Raw genomic sequence first — 26,319 nt, 5'->3', positions numbered from 1 at the left:
ATCTTCCTCAGCCATAGCCAAGTTAGCCAGTCTTGGGCATGGACAGCAGGGTTTTTCCTGCCAGTTTATCTGGGGTTTTTCATCTCGTAAGCAGGCAAAGTCTTCGGAACACATGGATTACAGCCAGGAATATTGACCCAGCCATAGGCTTGATTCATCAGCCAATGCTGGTTCCGGAGCCCGGATAAAATTTGGGGGGACTCGGATGGTGCTGTACACTCTCGTAAAAAGGGGGGGTACTGTACCATCACACGGAAAAGGAAAGGATGTGCTACATTGACCTCTTGATTCTGTGCCTTCCTTGCAAAGAATAGCCTTTCTAAATGCCCAGCCCACCACCAACCGTTTTCAAATACAATCTGTTAACTTCAAACCATTCCAACTTTACTTCAAATTCACTCCACAGATTCAGAAACTGAACTCTCTTTGTTCATCTCTGCTCCCCTCAACTCACTATTGTGATATCTGGGCAACATGCTAATGACTTTGCCAACAACACTCCTATCCTTTACCTCTCAAAATAGCTTCTTCAAATCTCTATCTACATTCCTTTCTTCACCAACTATGTCATTCATGCCCACAATTATCAGTAATTCTGATTCCTGCTCTTTCCTTCTCTGCAAAGCATCAGTTATTTGTTTCATTTTTCTACTAGGAAAGCATGTTTTGTGTTCTTTATTAGTTATCACACCTCTAATGATCGAGTCCTATATAGTGATATACAACTATCCTTTGACTCTTTCTTCATAATACTAACTTCTTCCTTCTCATTCCATTCTGCTAATCTCTTCTTTAGGTGTTTATTCTCATCTTCCAGGTGGTTCATTTCACTTTGCATTTTCATGAACTCTTGCCTAAGCCGTACTACTACAGTCATGACTACTGACTATCTCCCATATCTAATTGCTGTAACCTATGAATATACTTTTCACATACATTAATGTTTTCCTTCTTTTTGTTCCCTCTAAGTCCACAGATCTTTCATGTTTTTTGATGCATAAATGAAGCAATTTTTGCAGGTGCATCCACTGGGAAAAATCCTGGGCAAAACTCAACCTTCCTTCTGAAGCTTTCCATGCCGCTGATGTGTGCTTCTTTACGGATGCCATTTTCAGAAGCAGTGGGAACAGAGCAGAAGGAATTAAGCAGTGAGAACAAGCAGCAAAAACACAATAAACAAACAAACAAAACATACACTATTGAAGGACTTATATCCAGCATTTAAAATTATAATATAATTTACAATAAAAAGTGCACTATAACACTATTTAAAAATAGTTTTCTTAGTACAGATCAAATATACTGGTATATTCACTAGCAGCACTGAGAGAGACAGTTCTCTGTCAGCTGGATTATTTGAAGTATAGTGAATAAGAGAGTGCACAAGATTTGTTTTCCAGGAGGAATGGAGAATAAGTGATTGAGGCATGGATGTGAGTAGTAAGTGATCAAAGTTACCAGTAGGAAGAAATGATTTAGTTCACTTGTTGATCTTTAGAGCAGAAAACACACATTTAGAAATAATAATTAACTAAATTTACTTAGCTATTAAATTATTACCCCAAAAAAATTCATCTTAATCATTAAGCAGTCTTAGAAATATACTAAGCGCATGCATGCAGGCATTCCAGCAGGAAGGCTAACACAAACTGAGTGTACAAAAGCAGGTTTCTACAGTGCTAACTGGTGTACAGTATAAGCGCATTGATCGGAAGTTGCTGACGGTCTCATTTAATACACTAATACACGAATTTACATTAATCAAAGAAGATCTAAATATAACTAAAATGATCATGAAATAAAGAAGTTCTTATTAAAACAATAGTAACTTCACAGTAGAGTATACTCAGTGCAGTTAAATTCTTAACATATAGATTTCTACCCTTCTTAGAGTTATAAGCTTCTAAGCACAACTTTTAGACAAATGTTATCTATTCAATATACTTCAATTGTCAACTCTGCTTAGCCGTTCAGGATATATAAAGCACATATCGCTAAATACACACCAAGGAATTCTAAAGTCCTGTCAATCTATTAGAGTAAATCTTAGTAAGTCAGTTTCTAACTTATATCACGTTCCCTTGGAACAAGCTTCAAGATATCACACATTCAAACTTGAACGCAATACACTTCTCCTTTATTGTAATTACATTCACAAAAGACATAGAAAGGATTACCTTACCGGGACGGTTGATATACTTTACCTATTATCACATGTTCTGGAAAACACTTCCTTGATTCTCAATAGCTTTCTCTCTTAGGTCACTTAAGTTCGATAGGATCCAGATTCACCTTAATGCTCTTGTTGGCTCGGAAATTTATGCTTGATTTGCTCTAAAAATCCATCCTTCAGGTTTCCTTGGCAATCCCTGTCATGCCTCTTGTCTTTCACAATTACAAGACAAGGGAATTCGAATTAGGATAAGAATAAGAGCCCACAAAAGAATAAGAGAAAAACAGAGAGCTCCCTTGTCTTTTCAACCCCGGTTATCTCCTTCGCGCCACCTTTCTCCTCTTATTCAACAGTGCATGTCTCCTCCTTCCTTCTTCGTGCCAAAATCCGCCTTGTGGATCTCCGTTAGCTCGGTATAATAACTAGCGCCAAAATGTGCACTGGCGGGTAATTTCATACAGCACTTAATTTCTGTTATACTGGCTATGTGCTTGACAATGGTTTATATAAACGGACTAAGTTCCGAGATTCTGTGCACAGTTCACATAGGATATATATACTCTACAAAGAATTAGTACAGGATAAATAATTAACAACTATTAGAACATACAATTATTTTATAATTATGGAATATACATCAGTAAGTGAATAATTTACTATTTGTCTGATGAGCAAATTTAGCTCAGGGAATGGCAGACTATGTTAAATCCTGAATGAAACACTATTATATTATAATTCCTTTCAGCAGAAAGGCTAACACAAACCGAGTGTACAAAAGCAGGTTTCTACATGCTAACTGGTGTCCAGTATAAGTGCATTGATCGCATGTTGCTGATGGTCTCAAAAGATATTCTCCCATATTTTGGGTAATATAATGCAGCTGAATTTTTGTAGATTTGGAGAATGTTGTGTTATGGAAGATTCTAGAAATCTCTCAGATTTATATCTGTTTCTGTAAATGGGGGAGTTCTCCCCATTGCATGTGAGGATCTGTATCCATGACCTGGTCTCTGCCACTTCAGAATAGCTATCATGCAGATAATGAATGCATTGTGTGTTTTTTCCAGATGGATATTAGCCATTTTTCTAGTTTGTCCAATGTATGTTAGCTTGCAGGAGCAAGGATACTTTTGACAGAAGAAATCTTGATGATGGAAAGGATTTTTTGGTGAACAGATAAGAGCAATTAATTTTTAGTATTGCTTAAAGGAGCTCTGTATGTTATACCTTTTTAAGAAAGGGTACAATTTTTTTCAGAGGGGTCTGGATATCAGGGATGACATATGTAAAGAAAGGCTAAGGTGCCATCCATTATTCATAATAATGCTTACTGGTATAAACAACACCAAGAGTAAGAAAAAAATATATACATTTATTAAACTCACTAATATTTTGCTGGTTTTCTTCCCAACATCATCAGAGCACAGTGATAAATATGACAGGTACAGCATTAAACAAAGTAATTGTAGAAACAATTTAAATTGTTACCAGCCTGGTTGACTGAGTGGTTAGCATATCTGCTTTCCAGCCAAAAGGCTGCAGGTTCAAATCCTGCCACTGGCATGGATGTTTGTGATTGTCTGCTAAAATTCTAGTGGTGGTAGTGGTGGTGGAGAACAGTAGATTGCGTTTGTGTAGATGATGATGATGGTAGTTGCAGTTTGCTGTAGTTTATGGATTGAGTGGTGGAGATGGAGAGTTGTAGTGTAGGTGCCCTCCCTCGAGAGTCTTCTGACTCCTTGGAGGTGTCATATAATAATAATGTCCTTATATGGCAGTTTTCTATGCTCTGGATTTCGATTCCCCCCCCCTTCCCCACCAGTTGTGTGTGGGTGGGTTAGGCAGAGAGCTCTGATTTTATTATTATTATTATTATTATTCAGGCCTCCAAGGAGTCAAAAGACTCATCGAGGGAGGTCCTTTCTAAGACATAAAGTCTGTCAAGACTCATCGAGGGGAGGTCCCCCCCTGAGAAACACAAAGTTTATCATACCACTCCTTAAACCCACTGACCGTTCTCGCTCCCACCACTCCATCAGGCAATGCATTCCACGGCTCAACCACCCTCCACACAAAGAAACCACTCCTTACCCTCTTGCTCACAGTTTCCTTTCGTAACTTCCAGGGATGGCCTCTTGTCATCACTCCTTCCCGCTGATCAACCAAGCGAAAGAACTCCCCAGTGTCAACCCTGTAACCACCTCTCAACAGTTTAAAAGTCTCAATCATATCACCTCTCCTTCTATCCACCAAACTCTGCAGTCCACATTCTCTCAGCCGATCCTCATAACTATCCTTGTACAGTCCTGAAACCATCTTTGTCATCCGTCTTTGTATCCTTTCCACAGTTAATTTATCCCCTTCAAATCCTGGGGACCAAATCTGAGAACAATAGTCCTCCAAGTGTGGTCTGATCAGAGACTTATACAACGGAATGATAACCCTCTTATCTCTGCAGGTCAGTGTCCTTCTCATAATAGCAGCAATCCTCTGTGTTACCTTCACCACCTTTGCAATATGTCCCCTAAACTTCAGGTTTCTATCAATCATCAACCCCAGATCTCTTGTCTCCCCTACTTCCTCCAGTATAACTCCTCCCATAGAGTATGCAGCATCCCATCGTTGTTCCCCAAACCTCAAGACCTTACATTTTGCTGCATTAAAGTGGCATCCCCATTCATTTGCCCATCTATCTAGCTTATTTAAATCCTCTTGCAGGGCTACCACATCTGCACTATTACTAATAATCCTTCCAAGCTTCGCATCATCCGCAAACAACTGAATATCCCCCTGCAATCCACTGGCTATGTCATTGATATAAAGGTTAAACAATATAGGTCCTAGTACTGAGCCCTGTGGGACCCCACTTGTAACCCTCTGCCTCCTGGAAACTGCTCCACCATACACAACTCTCTGATACCTATCAGACAGCCAATCCTGAATCCAGTTGACCAATCTGACATCCAGATCCATGTGCTGCAACTTTGTGAAGGGAATACTAGCCATTGGCTAAAAAAAGTGTCTTTTGCATGAGTATGAATGTAGTGAAATGACTAGCATCGGCAGAGCAAATTGTTTTAGGTCTTTTTTGTGAAGGTTTTAATAACATGATATTTCTCAAATGGAGAGAAATGGTAATGTGAGAGATGGATGTGCTTATACTATCCAGCGTAGGTAGGTTTTCTATATACAGAAAATTATAATCTTGTTTAGCCAGGTGACTAGAGCATGAAGGAAGAATAGGCATTACATCACCAAATAGAGACGATGAGTGCAAAAAGAGTAATCATAATGGGAAGCTTTAATTATCCAAACATTGATTAGGTAGCAGTAAAATCTCATGAGAAGAATGAAAATTAATTTATTAAGCTATTGTGAGACAACTTCCTCAAGCAGCATGTGACAAAAAGGAACTAGAGGTCAAAGAGTGCTGTATTGTGTTAAGTATATAAGGTTATATGCTGAACTACAAAGCAGGAAATTATGACCAACCGAGAAGTATACTGAGTTCAGTGCAGTGTTATCTGTTGCTGAATGGGAGGAATATCGACAGTGCATGGGAAGCATTTAAAAATACTTAAATGATGCGATATCAGAATGTGTCCTGAGAGTTCAAAGAATAAATAGGGTAGGAATCAAATGGATGTGTAATATTATTAAGCAAGAAATTCCTAAGAAAAGGATAATGTGGAAGGAATACCGTGTGCATAAGGATGATATCTTTTATGAAAATTATAAGCAGCAGACCAGAAGAGTTGCAAATGTTGTACAGAAAGCTAAGTCTGAGTATGAAAAGAAACTAAAAGCAAGCTAAAGACAACCCACGAGAATTATATTGATATGCTGCAAGTAAAAGAAAGAATGAACATGAAAGTATAACTCTACTGAGTGCAGAAGATGTGAGTGACAGGTGCAAAAGAGGTTGTTTAACTAATGAATGCCCATTTTGCTAAAAGCTATCAACCCAGTGTATGCAACATTGAGTTCACTGTTACCTCTTCACTGGATGAAGAAACTCAGGTGTATGAAGAGGAGGTATTAGAGCTGTTGCATAAACTGAATAAGAATTCAGCAGTGGGGGGCTGATGGGATATCAGCACAGGTGCTAAAAGAGTGTGCAGCTGAACAGGCTATTCCTTTGACCAAGCTATATAATTTAAGTCTCAGAACAGGGAAGATTTCTCAGGAATGAAAAGAATGTATGGTAATCCCATTGCACAAGGGTTGTGTAAAGACCATTGTATCCAGCTATCCACCAATCGGCATCTCAGGTGTGGTGGTGAATTTTGGAAAAATTGGTTAGGGCTCGCATTCGGAAATGGGTTAGTTGACAGTGAATTACTGCTTTGCAAGGAACAGCGTGTTTACTAAGGGAAGGTCATGTTTTAGCACCTTGCTCACATTCTATAATAATGTTACCATTGAACTAGACAAGGAGAATGAATACATCATGATACTTTTGAATTTTGCTGATTTTGCTAAGGCTTTGACAGAATACAGCATGGTAGACATGGTAGACATTATTGCATAAATTGGAGAATACAGGTTTGAATTATTAAATATTAGCATGGATAAGAGGATAGCTGACTGACAGATATTAAAAAGTGGTATGTGGGACATGTGAGTCTGTAAGATTTAAGATAACCATCAATGTACCACAAGGATCAGTCCTTGGTCCACTGTTGTTTAATCTATACATTAATGACATCGAGAAAGAATTGACAGTGACATGCAGCTATTTGCTGATGATGCAAAGATAGGCAGGATAATCTGGAATGCTGCTGATATGCAGTTCTTGCATATTGATTTGAATAGGCTTTAATTTTTGCATGAGAAAATGAATGTCAGTTCAACATCTATAAATGGAAAGTCATGCACTTTGGCATGAATAGATATTCGATGTTGTATTATATTGGTGGAACTATGCTAAAAGAAACTGATCAGAGTAGGGATCTTGGAGTGTTAGTAGATAAGTAGTTGAAGTTCAGGGGCCATCTAGAAAAGATTGCGAATACAACTCAAAACATAATTTTAATGCAGAAACAAACTTGCATGTGTAAGAATAATGATGTCGTTTTGCCTTTTTACAAGACCTCACTTGGACTATTTTGTGCAGGTCTGGTCTCCTGGTTTCTGTTGTTATTCTGATACAGTGGAGAGAGTGCAAAGGAGAGTGTTTAAAATGATATCAGGATTCTGGAATACTATGGATCGATGATATGATTTAGACTTACAAACTTCTGAACGACTCATATAGGATTTCAACTGATGGAATTTTTCAATTTATGTAGAGTGGGGAAAGTAAAAGAGGGCATCCTCGGAATCTGAGAATGAATGCCGCTGATAAGGGGGGGGTAGGGCTAGATTTTTCTCTCCTGGAGTTTTTGAGATTGGAATGGATTGCCATTGGATGTTGTGAGTACAACCAGTATGAATGAATTCAAGAATAAGTATGATAGATTGTGAGTATAGTATGTGGCCACCCTCAATGAGTCTAACTTCCTGGAGGTCTCTCTTGATAATAACAATAATAACAGAAAACACATAATTGTAAACATAGCATAGCTATAGCGTTGGTTTTAAAGGAACAGAGTTTTAGGACATGCTAGGGTGGTCTGAAAAGTTCTTGGCCTCAACCATAGATGGCAACACTATCGGCAAGATTTTTTTTTTTTCTAAGTTGGCACATTTGTCATAAGCATCCATGTGAAATTGCAAGTCATTCTATCAAGTAGTTTGTTTTATACCGTTGTCTGAAGTAAATGTGTTTTGTGCATCCCTTGAAATGGATAAAATCGTGCAGTTATAAAATTCTTTGTAAAAGAAGGTTTAACGGCAAAAGAAATTCATTCGAAGTTCACAAAAGTTTATGGGCGTTTTTCTCCTTCATTTTCGACAATTAAGAAATGAGTTGCTGAGTTTAAATGTGGCTGTAACAGCCTTGAAGATCATCCATGTGAAGGACATCCAAAAAGTGTAACACCAGAAATCATTGATCAAGTGCACGATATGGTATTGGATGATCGGCAAGTTAAAGTGCGTGAAATTGCTGAGACTATAGGTATTTCAAAAGAATGTGTAGACTATATTTTGCATGAAGAATCGTAAATGAAAAAGCTTTGCACAAGATGGGTACAGTGCTTGCTCACTGCAGATTAAAAATGCACTCGCATGAAAATCTCTGAACAGTGCTTGGAGTGTTTTAAGAAGAATAAAACTGATTTTGTGCATCGATTTATTAGGAGGACACCCCAGAAGTGGAATATTGGGATATGCACAGTTAAAAACATGTCTCGACAATGCTCAACTAGTAGACATATTTAGGATTCACAATCCTAATCTCCAGGCACACATGTACATGAATCAAGGTATTTGTATTGATCGAATTTATATCTCTTCTTCCCTTATAAATAGGATAATTTAGATAAAACATCTTGATATCAACATGTTAGATCATAATCCAGTTTTACTAAGTTCCACTGCATGGAAAAAAGTAGAGATATCTTCTGGGCCATGGAGACTTCCACCAAATTTTCTGTTGATCTTTTCAACTAAATTCCAGACCTTCTGTTCAAATTGGAATAATATTACCTGGAATTGGGATATGTGCTTAAAATTCAAACAAGCAGTAAAACAGAATATGATGGAATGGGGAAAGGAAAAGATTTTTCTCAAATGAAAAAAGTTGAAAGACCTGTGTAAAGAGAGAAGCTGGTTTGTAACAAACCAACACAATGGTATAGAGTGTAGCAACATAATTAGAAACATTAACATAGAGGTAGAAGTGGAAAGGCAGAAACAAGTAGATGAAAGAAATTTTAAGATAAGAATACAGCAGCACTTAGCAGATAACCCTTCAGCTGCATTCTTCAATAGACAATTCACAAAATTTTGCAAAGAAAGGACTATCACCCAAATCTGCGTTGATGTAGAAGACATGTCTACTACTCAAGACATTCTTGACTCCTTTCTAAAACACTACAAGAATCTGTTTGAAGACAATAGTACTGTTGGAAATTATAACTCTTAGAACATTAATTGCTTTCCTGTTCATATCCAAGATGGGCTTGACAGATCCATTACAGCATCTGTAGTTACCACAGCCTATAAAGAATGCCAAACAAGAAAATCCCCAGGCCTGATGGTCTAGGGATAGGACTTTATCACGAGGCCTGTGATTTTATTCTTCTCATTCTAGTTACACTATTTAATTCCTTTCTCTCATCAGGACACATACCAAGTGAATTTGTAGCAAGCAGTACTGTCCTCATTCCTAAACCTAATAGAGATCACACCTTAATCAGCAGCTGGAGACCTATTTCTGTATCTAATACTGACTACAAGATATTTTTCCGCATTGTCAATAACAGGCTCAACTGTTGGAATGAGATATATAATTAAAAGTACACAGATGTATGGAGTACCAGGTCGAGCAGTAGAATTTAATCTATTTCTGCTACATGATCTAATCCGCTTGGTTAATACGAAAAAGCAATTGATAGCAGTGCTATCAGTAGCCCTCACTCAAGCATTTGATGTCTGGCATCTCTTTCTATTCCACATCCTACACCAATTTGCTGAAAATAAAAAGCTGCTATCCATTATCAAAGGAGTGTATGCCAATTCAACCACCTGCCTCCTGGTTAATGGGTTCCTGTCAGACCCGGTAAAAATTTGAAAATGAGTCAAGCAGGGTTGCCCTCTTAGTCTACTGTTCTCTGCATTAGTTCTTGAACCTTTCTTACATGATTACCAATACAAATGTTGTGCAAGAAGTAACAGTTCTTTCAACTATAAAGGAAAATAAGATATTAATATATGCCGATGATGTAGTGGGAACTTTGAAGAATAATGATTCCATATATATATTTTTTCAATATTTTGGAAAAATTTAGCAAAAGTAGTGGATTAATTATTAATCAGACAAGTAAAAATTAAAAGTTTATGGAAAATGGGATCTTTGAGGCATTCCTTTTGGACTAACCCCTAAGAGAGAACTCCTCATTATACTTGGAATTCCCTTCTCCACTTATCCAATATTACCAGTTCAAGAACTTATATACATTGAAACCTTAGAATACTGGAAAATTGGGCCACTTTCATTTTCTTCTAAAGCCATAGTATTCAAAACCATAATCTTTCCTGCTCAGTTGTACATAATAAATATTACAGACATCAGAGAAGCTGAAGAAAATCAATTATATAGTAAACATGTGCAATTTTTTTCGTCTAGGATTTGGACTTCCAGTCTTAAAATTCTGCTATTTAAGCAATACAGCTTTTAAAATCCATAAAATATTGCAGACCAATCACACATGTGCAGATTTTCTCCAGTACTACTTGGGTTTTCATCTTCCCCTGTTTGGAATTAATGATTATAAAGGTCCAAAAACTAAGATTGTTCCTGAATACTACAACACTGTGCTTAATTCTAAGACTGCTAAAACACTATGGAATTGAGATTCTTTCCATTAAAAAAAAGTAAAGTAAAATTTGGTATAAAGAAATCTTTAATCTCTTTTGTTGCGAAGTTCCACAGTTAGGTACTGACAACAGTATTTTGTTTCATAACTTGATGAAGTTCCAAGGATATCCTTACAGGAGGGATCTTACTTGGAGAATTGCATATAGCTGCCTTCCAGTCAATACCATCAAATGAAGGTACTTTAACATCGGAGATCTAATCTGTGACATATGTTACTGATTGGAAACAGTAGAATATGTATTCTACAGCTGCCCTCTTGCCCTGCGTACTTGAAACAGATTATGTAATGTTTTGGACATTCCATTACTTACAACAGAACAGGTTATTTTTTTGCAATACCCACCACCTGCCGGCATTGGGAAGAGAATTTTGATTTTTATAATTAATGAATTAAAATACCATTTATGGAAGGTTAGAAAGAAACATGGATTTGAAAACAAGCAATATGACATCGAAATTCTTTATAATATTGTATTGTGGAAGTTTTATTGTTCAATCAGACAATTTTTGTATTTAGAAAGTAGCATTCTAGGAGATATCAAATTTATGACTAGATGGTGTGGACTACCCATATTATGCAATATTCACCATGGGGAGATAAAATTCTGTCTGTTCTTGCTATGAGAGATTTTTAAATAGTTCCATCCTCTTAATTCAATGTGGTCTTATAGTCACTTGCAGGGATGACTGGAGAGCAATCCCAGGCAGAGAAGGCCAACTCAAGGCAGCTAACCCAATTGGGGCTGACCACCTGGGTATCAGTCATCTTTGCACTTTAGTTTCAATTGGTCTTTTGGTTGTTCATCTATATGAGATTGGTGAAAAATGAAAACTGATAGCCTTTGGCTATATGATGATATAAAAGAGCTAAGGCTTTTTCTCTGTATGTTGTCTGTCTTATCTTTTCTTTTCTTTCTCCGAATACTATCAGGCTCTCTTGCACCTCTATACAAAGTACTCTATGCCTATGATGAGCAACCCTTTATTTTTACACCTCAATAAAGGTTGAAACCTGTGTGGGTAGTGTCCCTTCAGATAATGCATAGTATTATACTTGCCCATAAGGATATGTGCTTTGCATTATGGGATACTAAGGTAAGTGATGAATTCATTAACCTCTGTATATATAAAAGTAGCCCAGTCATGAAGTTATTTCACATGCAAACTTTGCTTACGCTCAGAGAAAGGATGAAACCAAAAATAAAATTTCTTGGCATCTTTATCTAACTCGTATGTTAATGACATTGGGACTCTCTTAATTGGAGATGTGCAGCTGTTTGCCGATAATGAAAAGTTTTGAAGGGCTTTGAAAAGTAGAGCAGATATTGTGGCCTTGCAAGAGTATCTGAATAGGCTATGTTAGCAGACAAATGATTGGCACTATCAGTTTAATGTTGCAAAGTGCAAGGTCTTGAAATTTGGTTGGCAATGTTGGGATTCAGAATATACAGTTAATGGAGAAATTTTGAATAATGCAGAGGAGAGAGAGATCTCGAAGTGATGATGGGCAGAGACTTAAGATTCAGGGGTCACATTACTAAAATTGTAAGAACATTAGAATAGATTATGGTAATAATGAAGAGGACATTGATATATAAAAAGGTTATGGATCCCTTGTATTATATGGTTGCCAGCACTTCTCTTTTATAGAGAATATGTTCTCTTTTTTTTTGGATCTTTTGTTCTTTTTTTTCAATCAACATCGATGCGCAGGCAACCCCAGCAACATTGTCGAGGAACGGCAGCACCACAGTTCAAGGGACAGCCATATGTCATGCTTGTGGCATAACGGCCGTGTTGACTATACAGTGCTTTTGTTGATATCAATGAGCATAAAATAAATCGAAATTGGTTGGGAGCCCATATGCTTGAAAATAATTGCAAACGAAAATGGATCAAATATTAAAAGATATGCAGTTATTTTTTCAGTAGAGGAGTTTAAAAAATTGTTATTTTGCAAACATCTTCCATTCTTATTATTATTATGTCACACCTCCATGGAGTCCAAAGACTCATCGAGGGAGAGCACCTACTCTCTATCTGCACCACTCAATATGGCAACTACAACGAACCGCAACTACCATCATAATCTACACCAACGCCATCTACCGCCCATCACCACCACTAGTATTTTCACAGACAATCACAAACATCCATGCTCACGGCGGGATTCAACCCCGTAGCCTTTTGGCTGGAGAGCAGATACGCTAACCACTCAGCCAACAGGCTGGCAACATTCTTTCTATCTCTTCATTGCTTATTATCTAGTGTGAAGAGAAATCTTTACACACTACTTTTTGCTGATAAATCTCATTTCCTCTTGCATTTTGTCTGTAAGTACATAAATAGAAGTACATAAATTTTTCTGTGAAAAATTGTTATCCTATTAAAAAAATATTATTATTATTATTATTACAGGCAACTCCAAGTAGTCCTTAGACTCATCGAGGGAGGCCCTAACATTATGACAAGAACAACTATTCGACATTCACACAGTATCTATCATACCTCGCCTTGAACTCATTCACAGTCATGGCACCCACAACAGACTCTGGCAGCTTATTCCACTCATTCACCACTCTCCAAGTAAAAAACCTAGCTCTAACACCCTTGCTAGCCACACTCTTGCCCAGCTTCCATGTATGGCCCCTAGTCCTCCCATCACCAGTCCTATTCTCAAAAATATCTTCTGAATTAATCTTATAGAAACCCTTCAGTAATTTGAATGTCACAATCATATCACCCCTTTTCCACCTATCAATCAATTTCTGCAACTCACAAATCTTCAAATTGTTCTCATAAGGTTCATTCCATAGACCTGCTATCATCTTGGTCACTTGCCTCTGGATCCTCTCCACCTCCTCCCAATCAAGAAGAAACTCTGGCACCGAAATCTGGGCACAGTAGTCAAGATGGAGTCTTATCAAGGCTTGATTCAGAGCAATAACTTGCTTGTCTCTGCTCGTCAAAGTATTCTTCAGTAACCAAGTGATTTGATGAGCTGATTTAGCCACTTTTGCGATGTACCCCCTAAACTTCAACTTCCTCTCCACCAACACTCCCAAATCCCTGGCCTCGTCAATCTCCTGGAGTACGGTTCCACCAATGTGGTATGTTACTGCTAATCTTTTCACCCCAAAATGCATAACCTTACACTTTGCCACATTAAATTGACATCCATTCTCCTTTGCCCAGTCCTCCAAACTATCCAAATCATCTTGTAAAATTTTGACATCCTGTGCACTCACTATTGCTCTACCCAACTTTGCATCATCAGCAAACAAATGATCACTTCATTTCAGATCCTTTCCTATATCGTTAATGAAAAAATTGAAAAGTAATGGTCCAAGAACAGAACCCTGCGGCACACCACTAGTCAAAGGCCATCTTTTGGACTCTACTCCTGAATAAACCACTCTCTGATATCTCTCCATCAACCATCCTCCTGTCCATCTCACCAACCCTATATCCATCCCCATATGCTGCAGTTTACTGATTAGAATTCCATGTGGTATCCTGTTAAAGGCCTTAGCAAGGTCCAGTGGAATCACTGTAAACCCATTACCCTTATCCAGTTCAGCCGTCACTGTGTTTTAAAACGTGAGCAAGTTAGTGAGGCATGATCTACCCTTCACAAAACCATGCTGTCTCCCATACAGTATCCCATTTTCATCTATCCAATCCTGTATTTTTCTCTTGACTATTTTCTCCAAGACCTTGACAACGATTCCTGATATGCTGATGGATCGGTAATTTACATCAACAGGCTTGGAATCTCCTTTATACAGTGGAACTATTTTCCCCTCTTTCCATCCCCTTGGGACTAACCCAGACCCGAGTTAATTCAAATTAAACAAAATGGTCAAGGGCACTGACAATTGTTTAGCCACTTCACGTATGACACGAGCTGGCATACCATCCAATCCCACAGATGTATTGACATTGAGGTTTTGTAATAGACCATTCACCACAGTTCCCGTATAAGCTCTTGGTTTATTGATTCCTGCAATGTCACCACCTGGATGATATACTCTTGTAAATTTTCTTTATACCCTCTTTTACCTTGAGGTGTCGAGGGTTTATTAATCATCAGACCTCAAGACCTTACACCGGGGCATAAGGTCAGCCTTATGCCCCGGTGTATCCTATGTCCTGTAGCATTGAGTTCTCAAGGCCAGTTTGCCTGTTTACCAGGATGGAAAACACTCCAGGATAAACTTGAGAAAAAACCCAACTGTTCATGCCCAAGACCGGCTATATGGCTGAGGAAGATCTTTCAGCTCCTCATTTCACTGACAGGAATTGAACCTAGGACACTCCTTCCCCAGGCATATGGTTGCGAAGCGCACAGCCACTAGGCTAACCGGGTGGACTGTGAGGAATATATATATATATAAAACTCTGTTCCTCTAAAACCAACACTATAGCTATGCTATGTTCACAATTATGTGTGTTCTGTTTAGATACAGGGAAATAATAATAACAATAATAATAATATTATTATTATTAAGAGAAATCTCCAGGAAGTTAGAGACTCATCAAGGGAGGCCACATACTACACTCACCATCTATCGTACTTATTCTTGAATTCATTCACACTGTTTGTACTGACAACATCCAATGGCAATCCATTCCAATCCCAAAAACTCTGTGAGAGAAAAATCTAGCCCTCACCTCCCTTCTTAGCAACATTCATTCTCAGCTTCCAAGAATGAGTTCAAACTCGGCAACCCATTTCTTAATCATTGAAAACGAAGAAGAAGAGTACCCGTAAACCTTTATGAACTTTGAACGAATTTCTTTTGGCGTTAAACCTTCTTTTACAAAGAGATACTCAATTTTATCTATTTCAAGGGATACAGTCTACACTTTTGCTTCAGACAGTGGTATAAAATAAACTATTTGATAGAATGGCTTGCAATTTCACTCAGATGCTTATGAGAGATGTACGAACTCAGAAAAAAAAAATCTTGCCGATAGTGTTGCCATCTTTGGTTGAGTCCGAGAACCTATGAGACCACCCTCATATTTTTTTGTAATTTTTTATTTATTTTTAAATAGTCTGGAAACCCTACTCTAGAGACAAAACACGGAGCTTTTTCAGCCACTTCAGGCCTTCAACTTTCTGATGTGCCTGAATGGCAACAAGATGTAAATATAATAATATATATTAATTCAAAAATTGTGAATTGTACTTGGTCAAAGTCAATGCCATAATAAGTAATATATTTAAGCCATCCCTAGTACAAAAACACACTAGAATCAGACTATATGATGTCCTGTCAAAACCAACTCTACTATACGGAAGCGAAACATGGACCATAAAAAGGAAAGATGAAAAACGAATTTAAACAGCAGATATGAAGTATCTCAGAAAAACAGCTGGCTATACCAAGTGGGACCATAAAACAAATGAAGAAATTTTACAATCCCTGAAAATAAAACCAATTAATTACTACATAAGACCGTATAAAAAAAATGGCTAGAACATTTAAATTGAATAAATAACAGCAGACTACCAAAAATATTATACAGATACAAAATAAGTGGAAAAAGAAGAATCGGGAGACCCAAAAAAAGAGATGGCATGAGTCTGGAATATGTCACTTGGCCTAAAATCCATGTTAGGAAGAAGTGAACTGTATGGATGATGTGAAGTGTTTTGATCAATACTATAATCTCAAACTCTTTTGTTGAAAAACATGTTGATAAAGATGAAAAAGAAATGTCATCAAATTTGAAATGGCACAGATATTTTGAACAGGCAAATAATTCAGAATTTTATTTTTGAAATATTGAAAATATGTCAATATTATTTTTCAGTATCTAGACAATGGAAATGTTGAAAGATTATTTTCAATGACTAAAGCACAGTGGACTAAAGAAAGGAATCACCTCAACTAGAGAGTGGAAGTTAGGCAAAGTGGTTCCGTGGTTCCTTTGCATAAAGGTGGCTCTAAAACTGCAGTAGTTAATTACAGACCAATCACCATCTCAGGAGTAGTGGTAAAAGAAGATTGGAAAAGTTGGTTCAAGACAAAATTCAAGAATGGGTGGATCACGATATGATACTCTATAGAGGCCAACATGGTTTTGTTAAAGGTAGATCCTGCCTTAGCAATCTATTAACTTTTTATAATAGAACTAGGGGACCCCCGACGCCTATGTGGTGATCAGCATGGATGATCAGCACTATGATGATCAGCATGGATTTGTAAAGGGCAGGTCCTGTTTTAGTAATTTACTTGCATTTTATGATAAGGTGACGAGTGTGTTAGATAAGGGAGAATCATATACAGTGAGATTAAAATTTGATATTTTAAGGATACTTGTGACATAAAGATTGAATAACATAAGCACGTAAACACAAGGAAGATATTTAATTAACCAAATATTTCAGACCGAAATATTTGGCTAATTAAATATCTTCCTTGTGTTTACGTGCTTATATTATTCAATCTTTATGTCACAAGTATCCTTAAAATATCAACTTTTAATCCTTCACAGGGAAAATGCCACCAAAATAACTGGTAAATTAGGAAAACTTTCAGTTTTATACAAGGTAAGGTTACGAGCTAAGATCAATTTTAAAAAAAAAAATGCTGCGCCAACAAGATTATTCCCAATTTCGCTAAGATTCAAAAAACTATAAAATCTCCTGGAGCTCATAATATTTACCAGTCATCATATTTCTGATCTTTGCACCTATATTTCCACAAACTCGGATCCACATCTTTCACACATAGTTCTAAATGTGGCTAAACGTTCTACTCAACTAGCATATAATAAACTAAGTCAACATCTAAACCGCAAATATGAAGCTCTTTCTTCTAAACAATTCAAGCCCTTCAAAACTCCAGATAATTGGATTGTCAATATATCCGGATGTCCTCTAACTGATAGATAGCAAAACCCTCATCCTGTCAAAAGGACATGATTTTTCTATTGTTCCTAATAAGATACCATATCTAGATTTCCTAGTTAACATTGAACGGAATCTCAATCATCTAGTGATAAAGCTAATGCTCTTCGCCTAGAAGTCGCTTCTTCTCTACTTAAGGCCAAACTTCCTCCTTCCAGCATATCTCTTTCTGAAATGAAATCTTTACAGTCCTTGAGAAAAAACAATCGCCTCATTATCACCAAAGCTGACAAGGGGAAAGCAACAGTAGTTATGGACTCTGCAAATTACAGAAGAAAACTTTCTCTTTTGCTTGGAGATCGCTCCACATGTCAAGAAATTGATTATGATCCAACCAACAGACAACTAAAGAAATTAAATTCTCTCCTAGATGAAGTCATCAGTTTAGATATAGAGACACAATTGAAAGACTTAAAACTCATTTTGCAAGACCTCCTAGATTTTATGGTCCTAAAATACATAAGATTGACTTTCCTCTTCGTCCAATAGTAGATTGTATTGATTCTCCTACTTACTGTATAGCCAAATATCTAGCTAAATTATTGAAATCTCACAAGCAACTCTAGTTCCTTTCTTAAAAACTCCTCAGATTTCTTAGAAAAATTGAAAAATATCTTATGGTGAGCTTTGATATAGAATCTTTATATACAAACGTACCTCTCAAGGAGACTTTAAAATTACTGGCTGACATCCTTCCAGAAGACATTATAAAACTATTCGATTTCCTAATACACTCTGGATATTTCTTATGTCAAAACAAATTTTACAGCCAAGTAGAAGGAACGGCCATGGGAAGTCTTCTCTCTCCTGCTTTAGCCAACTTTTATTTAGAATATCTAGAAGAAGTCCCCTTCTCATCTATTTTCCCTCAACCATCCTTTTGGGTAAGATATATAGATGACATTTTTACTATGTGGCCTCACAACAAAGACTCCTTACCTTCTTTTTTAAACAGTATCAATTCCTTACATCATCGTAAAAGTTTACTATGGAAATGGGAAAAAACAACCAGTTATCATTTTTAGACATTCTCCTTGTTCGGTCACCTTCAAATACTCTTACAACTACAGTTTACAGGAAACCAACGTTCACAGGTCGTTTTATTCTTAAAGAATCAGCTCATCATCCTTGTCAAAAAAACAGGAATCATAAAATGTCTAATCAGAAGAGCCCAAACTAATTGTTCTACTTCTAATTTTCTACAGAAAGAACTTTCTACTATCCAACAACAGATGAAACTCGATGGCTTTTCTGAAAAGAGTACACGACATCTTCTTGATTCTTATAATCCACCACTAAACAGCAAAGATTCAATATGTCGAGTTCCAATTCCATACATCTCTGGGATTTCAGAACCTATCTCAAGAATTCTGAAGAAATATGAGTTAACAGCGACGTATTCACTATTAACAAATTATCTTCCCATTTTCTTTCTCCTAAAGACAAATGCTCAACTATGTCTCTTCCTGGAGTTTATCAAATTCCCTGCAGCTGTGATCTCTCCTATTTTGGACAAACTGGATGCTCTCTTGAAAAAAGAATCCAAGAACATCAATCCTCCATTTTCACAACAAACCTGAAAAATCTGGATTGGCTCAGCACGGGATTGAAACTAACCATAACATCCTTTGGTCAAAAACTCGCCTCTTATATAGATCCCGCTATAAATTTGAACGTTTATTCAAAGAAAGCATAGAGGCATTACTCCATCGTCCTAACCTGAATCGGAATGACTGTATATCTGTATCAAAAATCTGGGAAAGTCTAATCAGAATAACTCATTAATTCATATTAATTTTATGTTATTTAATATTATTAATCATCATCATGCGTTTCAAGGATTTAGGCCTAGCATGGCCTGTTCTGGCCTTAGAAGTCATCGTTAAATCGTTTAAGAGGACGTCCTGGTTTTCTCATTTAGATCTAAAATAGCTTTCTGTAAGTTATCTTCAGAATTTGTAATTATTATTTGGTCATCGGCAAAGAGGAGAGTGTTTAAGTTTACTGTAGGAGAAAGTTTAATTCCTTGATGTAAATTTTTATTCCATTTGATTATTATTTCATTTAAGTAGATATTAAAAAGAGTTGCTGAGAGGGGACATCCCTGTCAGACCCCTTGGTTTATCTCTCTCATATATGATAGCTCATGATTTAATCTTATTTGTATTTGATTATTTTCATATATATTTGTGATAGCTTTTAGGATATTATTTGGTATTTGTCTTTTAATATGTTAAATAATATGTTTCTTTTAACTTTGTCAAATGCTTTTTCAAAGTCAATAAATGCAATATGTGTTTCTAAATTGTATTCTCTTCTTTTCTCTATTATTAATTTTAGGCAAAAGGCCAGGTCTATACATGATCGTTTTTTTCTAAATGCATTCTGTACTTCTAAAATAAAGTTTTTGGAATATTTCATTAGTTTGCTATTTAAGATTCTGCTATATATTTTGTAACAGGAATTTAGTATACTGATACCTTTGTAGTTTTCAGGGTCATCTCTATTACCTTTTTTAAAGACAGGCATCACAATTGCTTTTTTCCATTCTATTGGAGGGATACCAGTTGAGTAAATTTTATTTAAAAATAATAAGAGTCTTTCTTTGAATCTTGTTCCTGTGTATTTATATAGTTCTGAACCTAGCTTATCTTCTCCAGGTGATTTTCCATTTCTTGTTTCTTTCAGGCTGATTTCTAATTCTTCTTTAGTTATTTCCTTTTCATTTTCATTAATTGTTTGCCAGTTGTCTTTTTTAAAATATTTGTCTGTCCACAGTTCTGTGTAGTAATTTAGAAATTCTTCTAATTTCAATTCAGTGTTTAATTTTATGTTTTCTTTGGTATCTGCATTTAAGTTTTTCAAAATCTTATATACGTTGGATCTTATTTTATATAAATCATGTTCTGGATTAGAAACAAATTTGTTCTTGATTCTCTGTCTTTTTCTGACTTCTCTTTTAGCTATGGCTCTTATTAATGATTAATTAATATCTATTAATAATTAAAAATTAATATCTATTAATAATTAAAAATTAATATCTATTAATAATTAAAAATTAATATCTATTAATAATGAATAATTAAAAAACTTCTCTTTTAGCTATGGCTCTTATTAATTATTAATTAATATCTCTTAATAATTAATATTATTAATTAATATCTTTATTTCAATCATGTCTCTGCTTAATAATATTCCCTTTAATACTTAGTGATATAATATCACGCAGCTTGTTCTATTTTTAAACGATTAGTATTCCACCTTGTATTTTTTAAAACTGTTCTTGTAGTGTCACTGAAGATGGTCTGCAATTTTCAGTGAAGGTGAGATGGGATGAACCAGAGGTCATTCCTGGAAGTTATGTAAAAGTGTGGTGAAGAAGGGTGTAAGGAGTAGATTTTTTACATGGAGAATTGTCAGTGAATGGAATGTTAATGGGTTTTAAGATTCTATATGATAAATATATTGTCAGTTGAATGAACCTCCAACGATGAGTCTGTTGACTCCATGGAAGGTGTAATAATAATAATAATAACACTTTGATCTGGCCATATATGAACTACTGTGCACAGATTTGGTTATCTGTTTTTCAGGGGGATGAGGAATGTTAAAAAAAGGCTCAGAGAAAGTTTACTAAGTTAGTATCAGGTCTATGGAATGTCATATATGAGGGGAGATTGAGGGAATGCAACTCACAAAGAATTGTGAATAGAAGAGTGGGTGTGATTGTGACATATTGGTTAGTGAGGGATTGTTACCAGTTTAATGTGGAGAAGATATTTCATAGAATAGAGAGACCAGTGTAGAACCAAAGGCTACCCATGGAAGCCGTATAAAGTGGGTGTGAGCAGGGGAGTGAGACAGCAGGTTCTTTGCATGGTGAGTGGAATGCATTGTCTGAAAGTGTGGTGAGTATAGAAACTAGGAAGTTCCAGGCATGGCTTGACCTTTTGGCATGAGAGTGTATAGATTTCTTGTGATGAGTCCTTTGATTCCATGGAGGTCAGATAATAATAATAATAAAATAATTATTGCAAGTCTCATTTTACCAAATACTTTAAAACAATAATTTGCAAGAAAATTACTCTTTTGATGAATTATAAAAGGAATTCACAGAAAAATTACTGAACTCTTTCAATTCACTGTTTTCAATGAATTTCCATGGAACTCATTTTGTGGTGGCAGACAATGCCTTGAATACAGATTATTGGATCTAATGGGGAAACCTCCCTTTTTTATAATCTCAGAGGTAATAAATTTGAGAGGCTATTCCTAAAATCTGTCTTGGCTTAAAAACATTTTCCAAATCTGCACAAATTAGGCTGCTTCACATTGCCAAAAGTCTGAGAGGCTGTTTTCTTAAGATCTTCAGCAAAGTAAAGGTGCAGCCATCGCTGCACCTTTACTGGGCATTCTTTGTTTGCTAGTGTGCTTGCATGCATGTGCTTAGTGTATTTCTTTGTGCTTGGTGCCCAAGGCAAAAGATTAAACATAATAATTGAATAGCTAAATAAAATTTAAAAAAATAGGTCTTTGGGGTGTGGAATATGAGGACAGATTGAGGGAATGTGGTTTTCAAAGACTTGGGAATAGGAGGAAGAGAGGTGAAGGATTGTTAACGGGTTAATATGGAAAGAAATCTTTCATGAATTGGGGGAAGGGGTAGAACAAGGGGGACATACCCAGAAGTTGTATAAGGAGGGTGTGAGCAGAGACATAAGGAGTAGGTTCTTTGCTTGGAGAGTGGTTGGTTAGTGCAGTGATTTACCTGACATTCTGGTGAATGCAGAAACATTGAATGAGTTTAAATAACCATTTGATGGGCTTGTGTGTAACAGTCTTTGCCTCCTGCGATGAGTCTTTTGACTTCGTGTAGGTCCTGTGTTAATAATAAATTGAGTTATTATTGCTAAATGCGAGTTTTTTTCTCTGTGAACATTAACATGAGTGATAATCACAATCTAAGCATCCATACTAAATAAGTGATTTGGCTTTGCATGTATACTTTGACAATCACAAGCTAAGTTATGCCTTACTATTACTTGAACCCTCTTATTTTACACCCTTGTTTCTTTGATAGCATCAAAGCTATTGTTGCAATTTTTTTCATTGCTTTGGTTAAAAATGAGTCTGTTGCTCCTTCCTGGAACACTATGCCGTTCTTATTCTTTTTCCTCTCTACTTTGGTATGTCGTTGCCATTTCTAAATTATACTTGTGAGGAAATTATATTCATGTTTAATCCTTTATCCAAGTATAAGTAAACAAAGTTTGCATGCAAAAAGTATCTTCACAATTAGTATACTATCCGACTACACATGCAAGAACCCTGGCTGGCATAGTTCCAAAAAGAGTAATTTCATATCGAAGGGGAGAAAGGAATAAGGCGGTGTACGAATTTGTCACCAACACACAAAATCATGTACTTTATATGTAAAATTATCCAACTGTTTTACAAGCAGAATATTTACCACTTTAAAAACTAGAATTTTCATAAAAGAAAAGCTAATTTTCCGACATATAATAATATTAAACACTCATCATTAATTACCCTATTATCAGAACGGATTCGCCTTCTTCTACCATCCGTAGAAGTGTCGATGGTGAGGGTCTCGCATCTGTGGTTGGACAGTACTTATCTATTGAGGCTGGTGACTTCATCAATTGCCTTAGTATCCCTTAATGCAGAGCATACATACTTGTGACAGGCATAACACTATGCATTAAGGGAAGGTCACTACTCAGACTAGTTTCGACCTTTATTGAGGTCTCATCAGTGGGAGCTAGACCCAGGAAGATAGAGATTAAATTAATGCAGATTCATATTTCTCATATGCAAGTAACAAAAGGTGCATAGTGCACAAACTTTGTTTGCTTTCACTTGGATAAAGGATTAAACAGGAATATAATTTCTTAGCGAGTAATTTACTTACTTAATCAAGTTGTTTGTGAGAAATGTGACTTCTGCATTAATTAAACCTTGATATCTTCTTTGGTTTGGCTCACACTGATGAGTCCTCAATATAGGTCAAAACTAGTCTGGATCCTACCTTAATATGTAGTATTATGCACATCCAAAAGGGTATGTGCTTTGCATTATTGGACATTAAGGCATTGAATATTTGAATAACTGAATATTTAACTGAAATTCCAGACTTGTGGTCTTAATTCTGCTTCAATCATAGGCTGTGATTGAATTTTCATTGTAATAGAACTAAAAACTGAATCTCACAGTCTAAACCAGAGGTGTAATGGAAATGTCCTGTTTTGTTGGTTTTGCTTAAAAAATCCTGAATATGTACATTCACTTTTAAACATTCCTCTTTTATTTATTTAATTAGTTATTTCTAATGATTATCAGTAAAAATCAAATCCTGTAAAATTTTCTATAGCTTTTTTTTTATTATCATAGGTATATACAGGCTGCTGCTTCACCTAAAGATATTGTAATACTTTTGGATGGAAGTGGCTCTATGTCAGGTTTGAGAAAAGAGATTGCTCGCAATGTGGTGCTTAATATTCTTGAAACACTTACAGATAATGATTACGTTACTATTCTTCGGGTATGAATACAAAATTTTTTCCTATAAAATTATTAAAACCTTAGTAAGATTAATCACTATTTTTATTCATATTATTTTATTATTATTACCTGATATGTCCAGGGAGTCCAAAGACTCATCGAGAGAGAGAGAGAGGGAGAGAGCACCTTCCCTACTTTCTGTCTCTACCACTCGCAATCCACCAACTACAATGAACTGCAGCCACCATAATCATCTACACCAACGGTATCTACTGTCCACCACCACCACTACTACATACACGGACAAAGAAAAATTATCACACCAAGAAAGAAGCATAGGATTCAACTGAAATTTTTTGGTGTAATGATACAGGTGAGTGATGCACATGATGGCAAAAACAGAGCTGAAGGACAGTTACAAAGGGATCTGTGGTATGCAATCCAGTCATCATCAATAGCGTGTTGCACCGTTGATGATGGTGTTACATGCTGCAATAGGGTCCAGCATGGTGACGAACAGACACCTGATATTGTCCTGCGGCAGACTGGCCCACATGTGTTGGACGCTGTGCTCCAAATCCTGGATATTGTGGCACGGTGGGAGCTGGCGTTTCAGCTACTCCCAAACATGCTCGATAGGGGAAAAGTCCAGGGAGCGGGCAGGCCATGGAAGTGTCTGTACATGACGTAGGAAGGCCTGGGCAACCCGAGCCGTGTGCAGACGGGCATTATCCTGCTGGTATAGGGCTCCTGGTATCCCGGCCAGGAATGGGAGAATGTGGGGGCCGTAGGATGTCGTTCACATACCGTTGCCCCGTCAATGTGCCACGTACCACCACGAGGGGTGATTGGTTATCGTAGGCTATGGCTCCGCAGACCATAATGCCTGCAGTGTGGGAGGTGTGGTGCTCGATAGTGAGGTCGGGATTGTGTCCTTGACTAGGGGTCCTCCACACCTGGATACGATGATCATCTGTCTCCAAGATGAAGCGGCACTCATCGCTGAAGACCACACGTCGCCAGTCTGTGGCATTCCACATCGCTCTTGCCTGGCACCACTGCAAACAGAGTCAGTGATGTTGCGGTGTTAATGGGAGCACACGTAAGGGGCGCTGGGATCGTAGATTCACCTCCACGAGGGGTGTTGGGAAATGGTTCGTGGGCACACAGGAGTCCCTACATCCGCCTGTATAGTGGACCGGATCAATGTGGGATCCCTCTGTGCTTGCTGCACGATCCGTCGATCCTCTCTAGTGTTGGTCCTCTTGATCCGACCGGTGCCACTCTGCCATGTGGCAGTGCCGGAACATGTCCACAGCTCCCAACACTGTCGGACGGTATGGTCAGAATGGTTCATGTGCACGCCTATATGGCGCATCGATGATCATGCCTCTGTCAAAGTCCGTAATTTGCTTAAATCAACATCTCTGGCATCTGTCCGGCATTATGGTTACTTTGTACTCTAGCTTGCGTTGGCCGGTGTTTTTCGCTTTAATCGGCTATCGACTACACGCCAGCTTTATAAGGCTGCCAGTTCGTGCTTGCAGTGCCACCGAAGGGTGTGTGGGCATGCGCAATCACACCAAACTTGGATCACTTGCATACCACCCTGCACTCTAGCTATTTGCTTAGTTTTGCCATTGTACCATGTTTTCTTCCAGGTGCGCTAATTTCTTTGTCCTGTGTGTATTTTCACAGACAATCATGTAGAAAATTATAGATCTGGTTGATTGGTTTGTAGGTAGCAGCAAGTTTGTATTTCTTCATAAATTTTGACAGATGTTCGTAAATGCCTTTGACATACGGTTTGGGAATCCTATGGGCTTGTTCTTGTCTAGGTGACTAATGATTTTTTGAGTTGTTTTTGGAAAAGAATAAGCAAATGGGATTCCCATACCATATGTCAAAGGCATCTCCAAACATCTGTCAAAAATTATGAATAAATACAAACTTTCTGTTACCTACAAACCACTCAACCAGATCTATAATTTTCTACATTCTCCTAAAGACAAACTCTCATGTTTGATTCTACCTGACATATATGAAGTTCCATGTTCCTGTAAGATGCCATAGTATGGACAGACAGGAAGATCTATTAGTAAATGCATCTCTGAAAAGACTATATCCGTCTTATCAAACCACACATATCTGGCCTCGCACAACATGGAGTTGAAAACCCAAACCATAGGAGCCAGTAGAAAAACACCAAACTTCTAC

The 26,319-nt window shown here is 37.0% G+C and overlaps 1 protein-coding gene across 1 annotated transcript in view; it reads left to right on the top strand.

Moving 5' to 3' along the window:
• Positions 1-26,319, top strand: part of LOC150094582 (voltage-dependent calcium channel subunit alpha-2/delta-3-like) — a 1,537,934-nt gene that overhangs the window by 335,692 nt on the left and 1,175,923 nt on the right. Inside the window, exon 8 of the mRNA XM_090412095.1 lies at positions 23,992-24,142. Within this exon, the coding sequence (XP_090268221.1) occupies positions 23,992-24,142 (151 nt within the window). The remainder of the gene's footprint in view (positions 1-23,991; positions 24,143-26,319) is intronic.

This window comes from Typopeltis vanoorti, chromosome 22 (genome assembly GCF_054136105.1).
Source record: "Typopeltis vanoorti isolate ZY-2024b chromosome 22, IOZ_Tvanoo_1.0, whole genome shotgun sequence".
Lineage (NCBI taxonomy): Eukaryota > Metazoa > Arthropoda > Arachnida > Uropygi > Thelyphonidae > Typopeltis > Typopeltis vanoorti.
The sequence above is the reverse complement of the archived record's forward strand: the minus strand, read 5'-3'. Positions and strand labels throughout refer to the sequence as shown.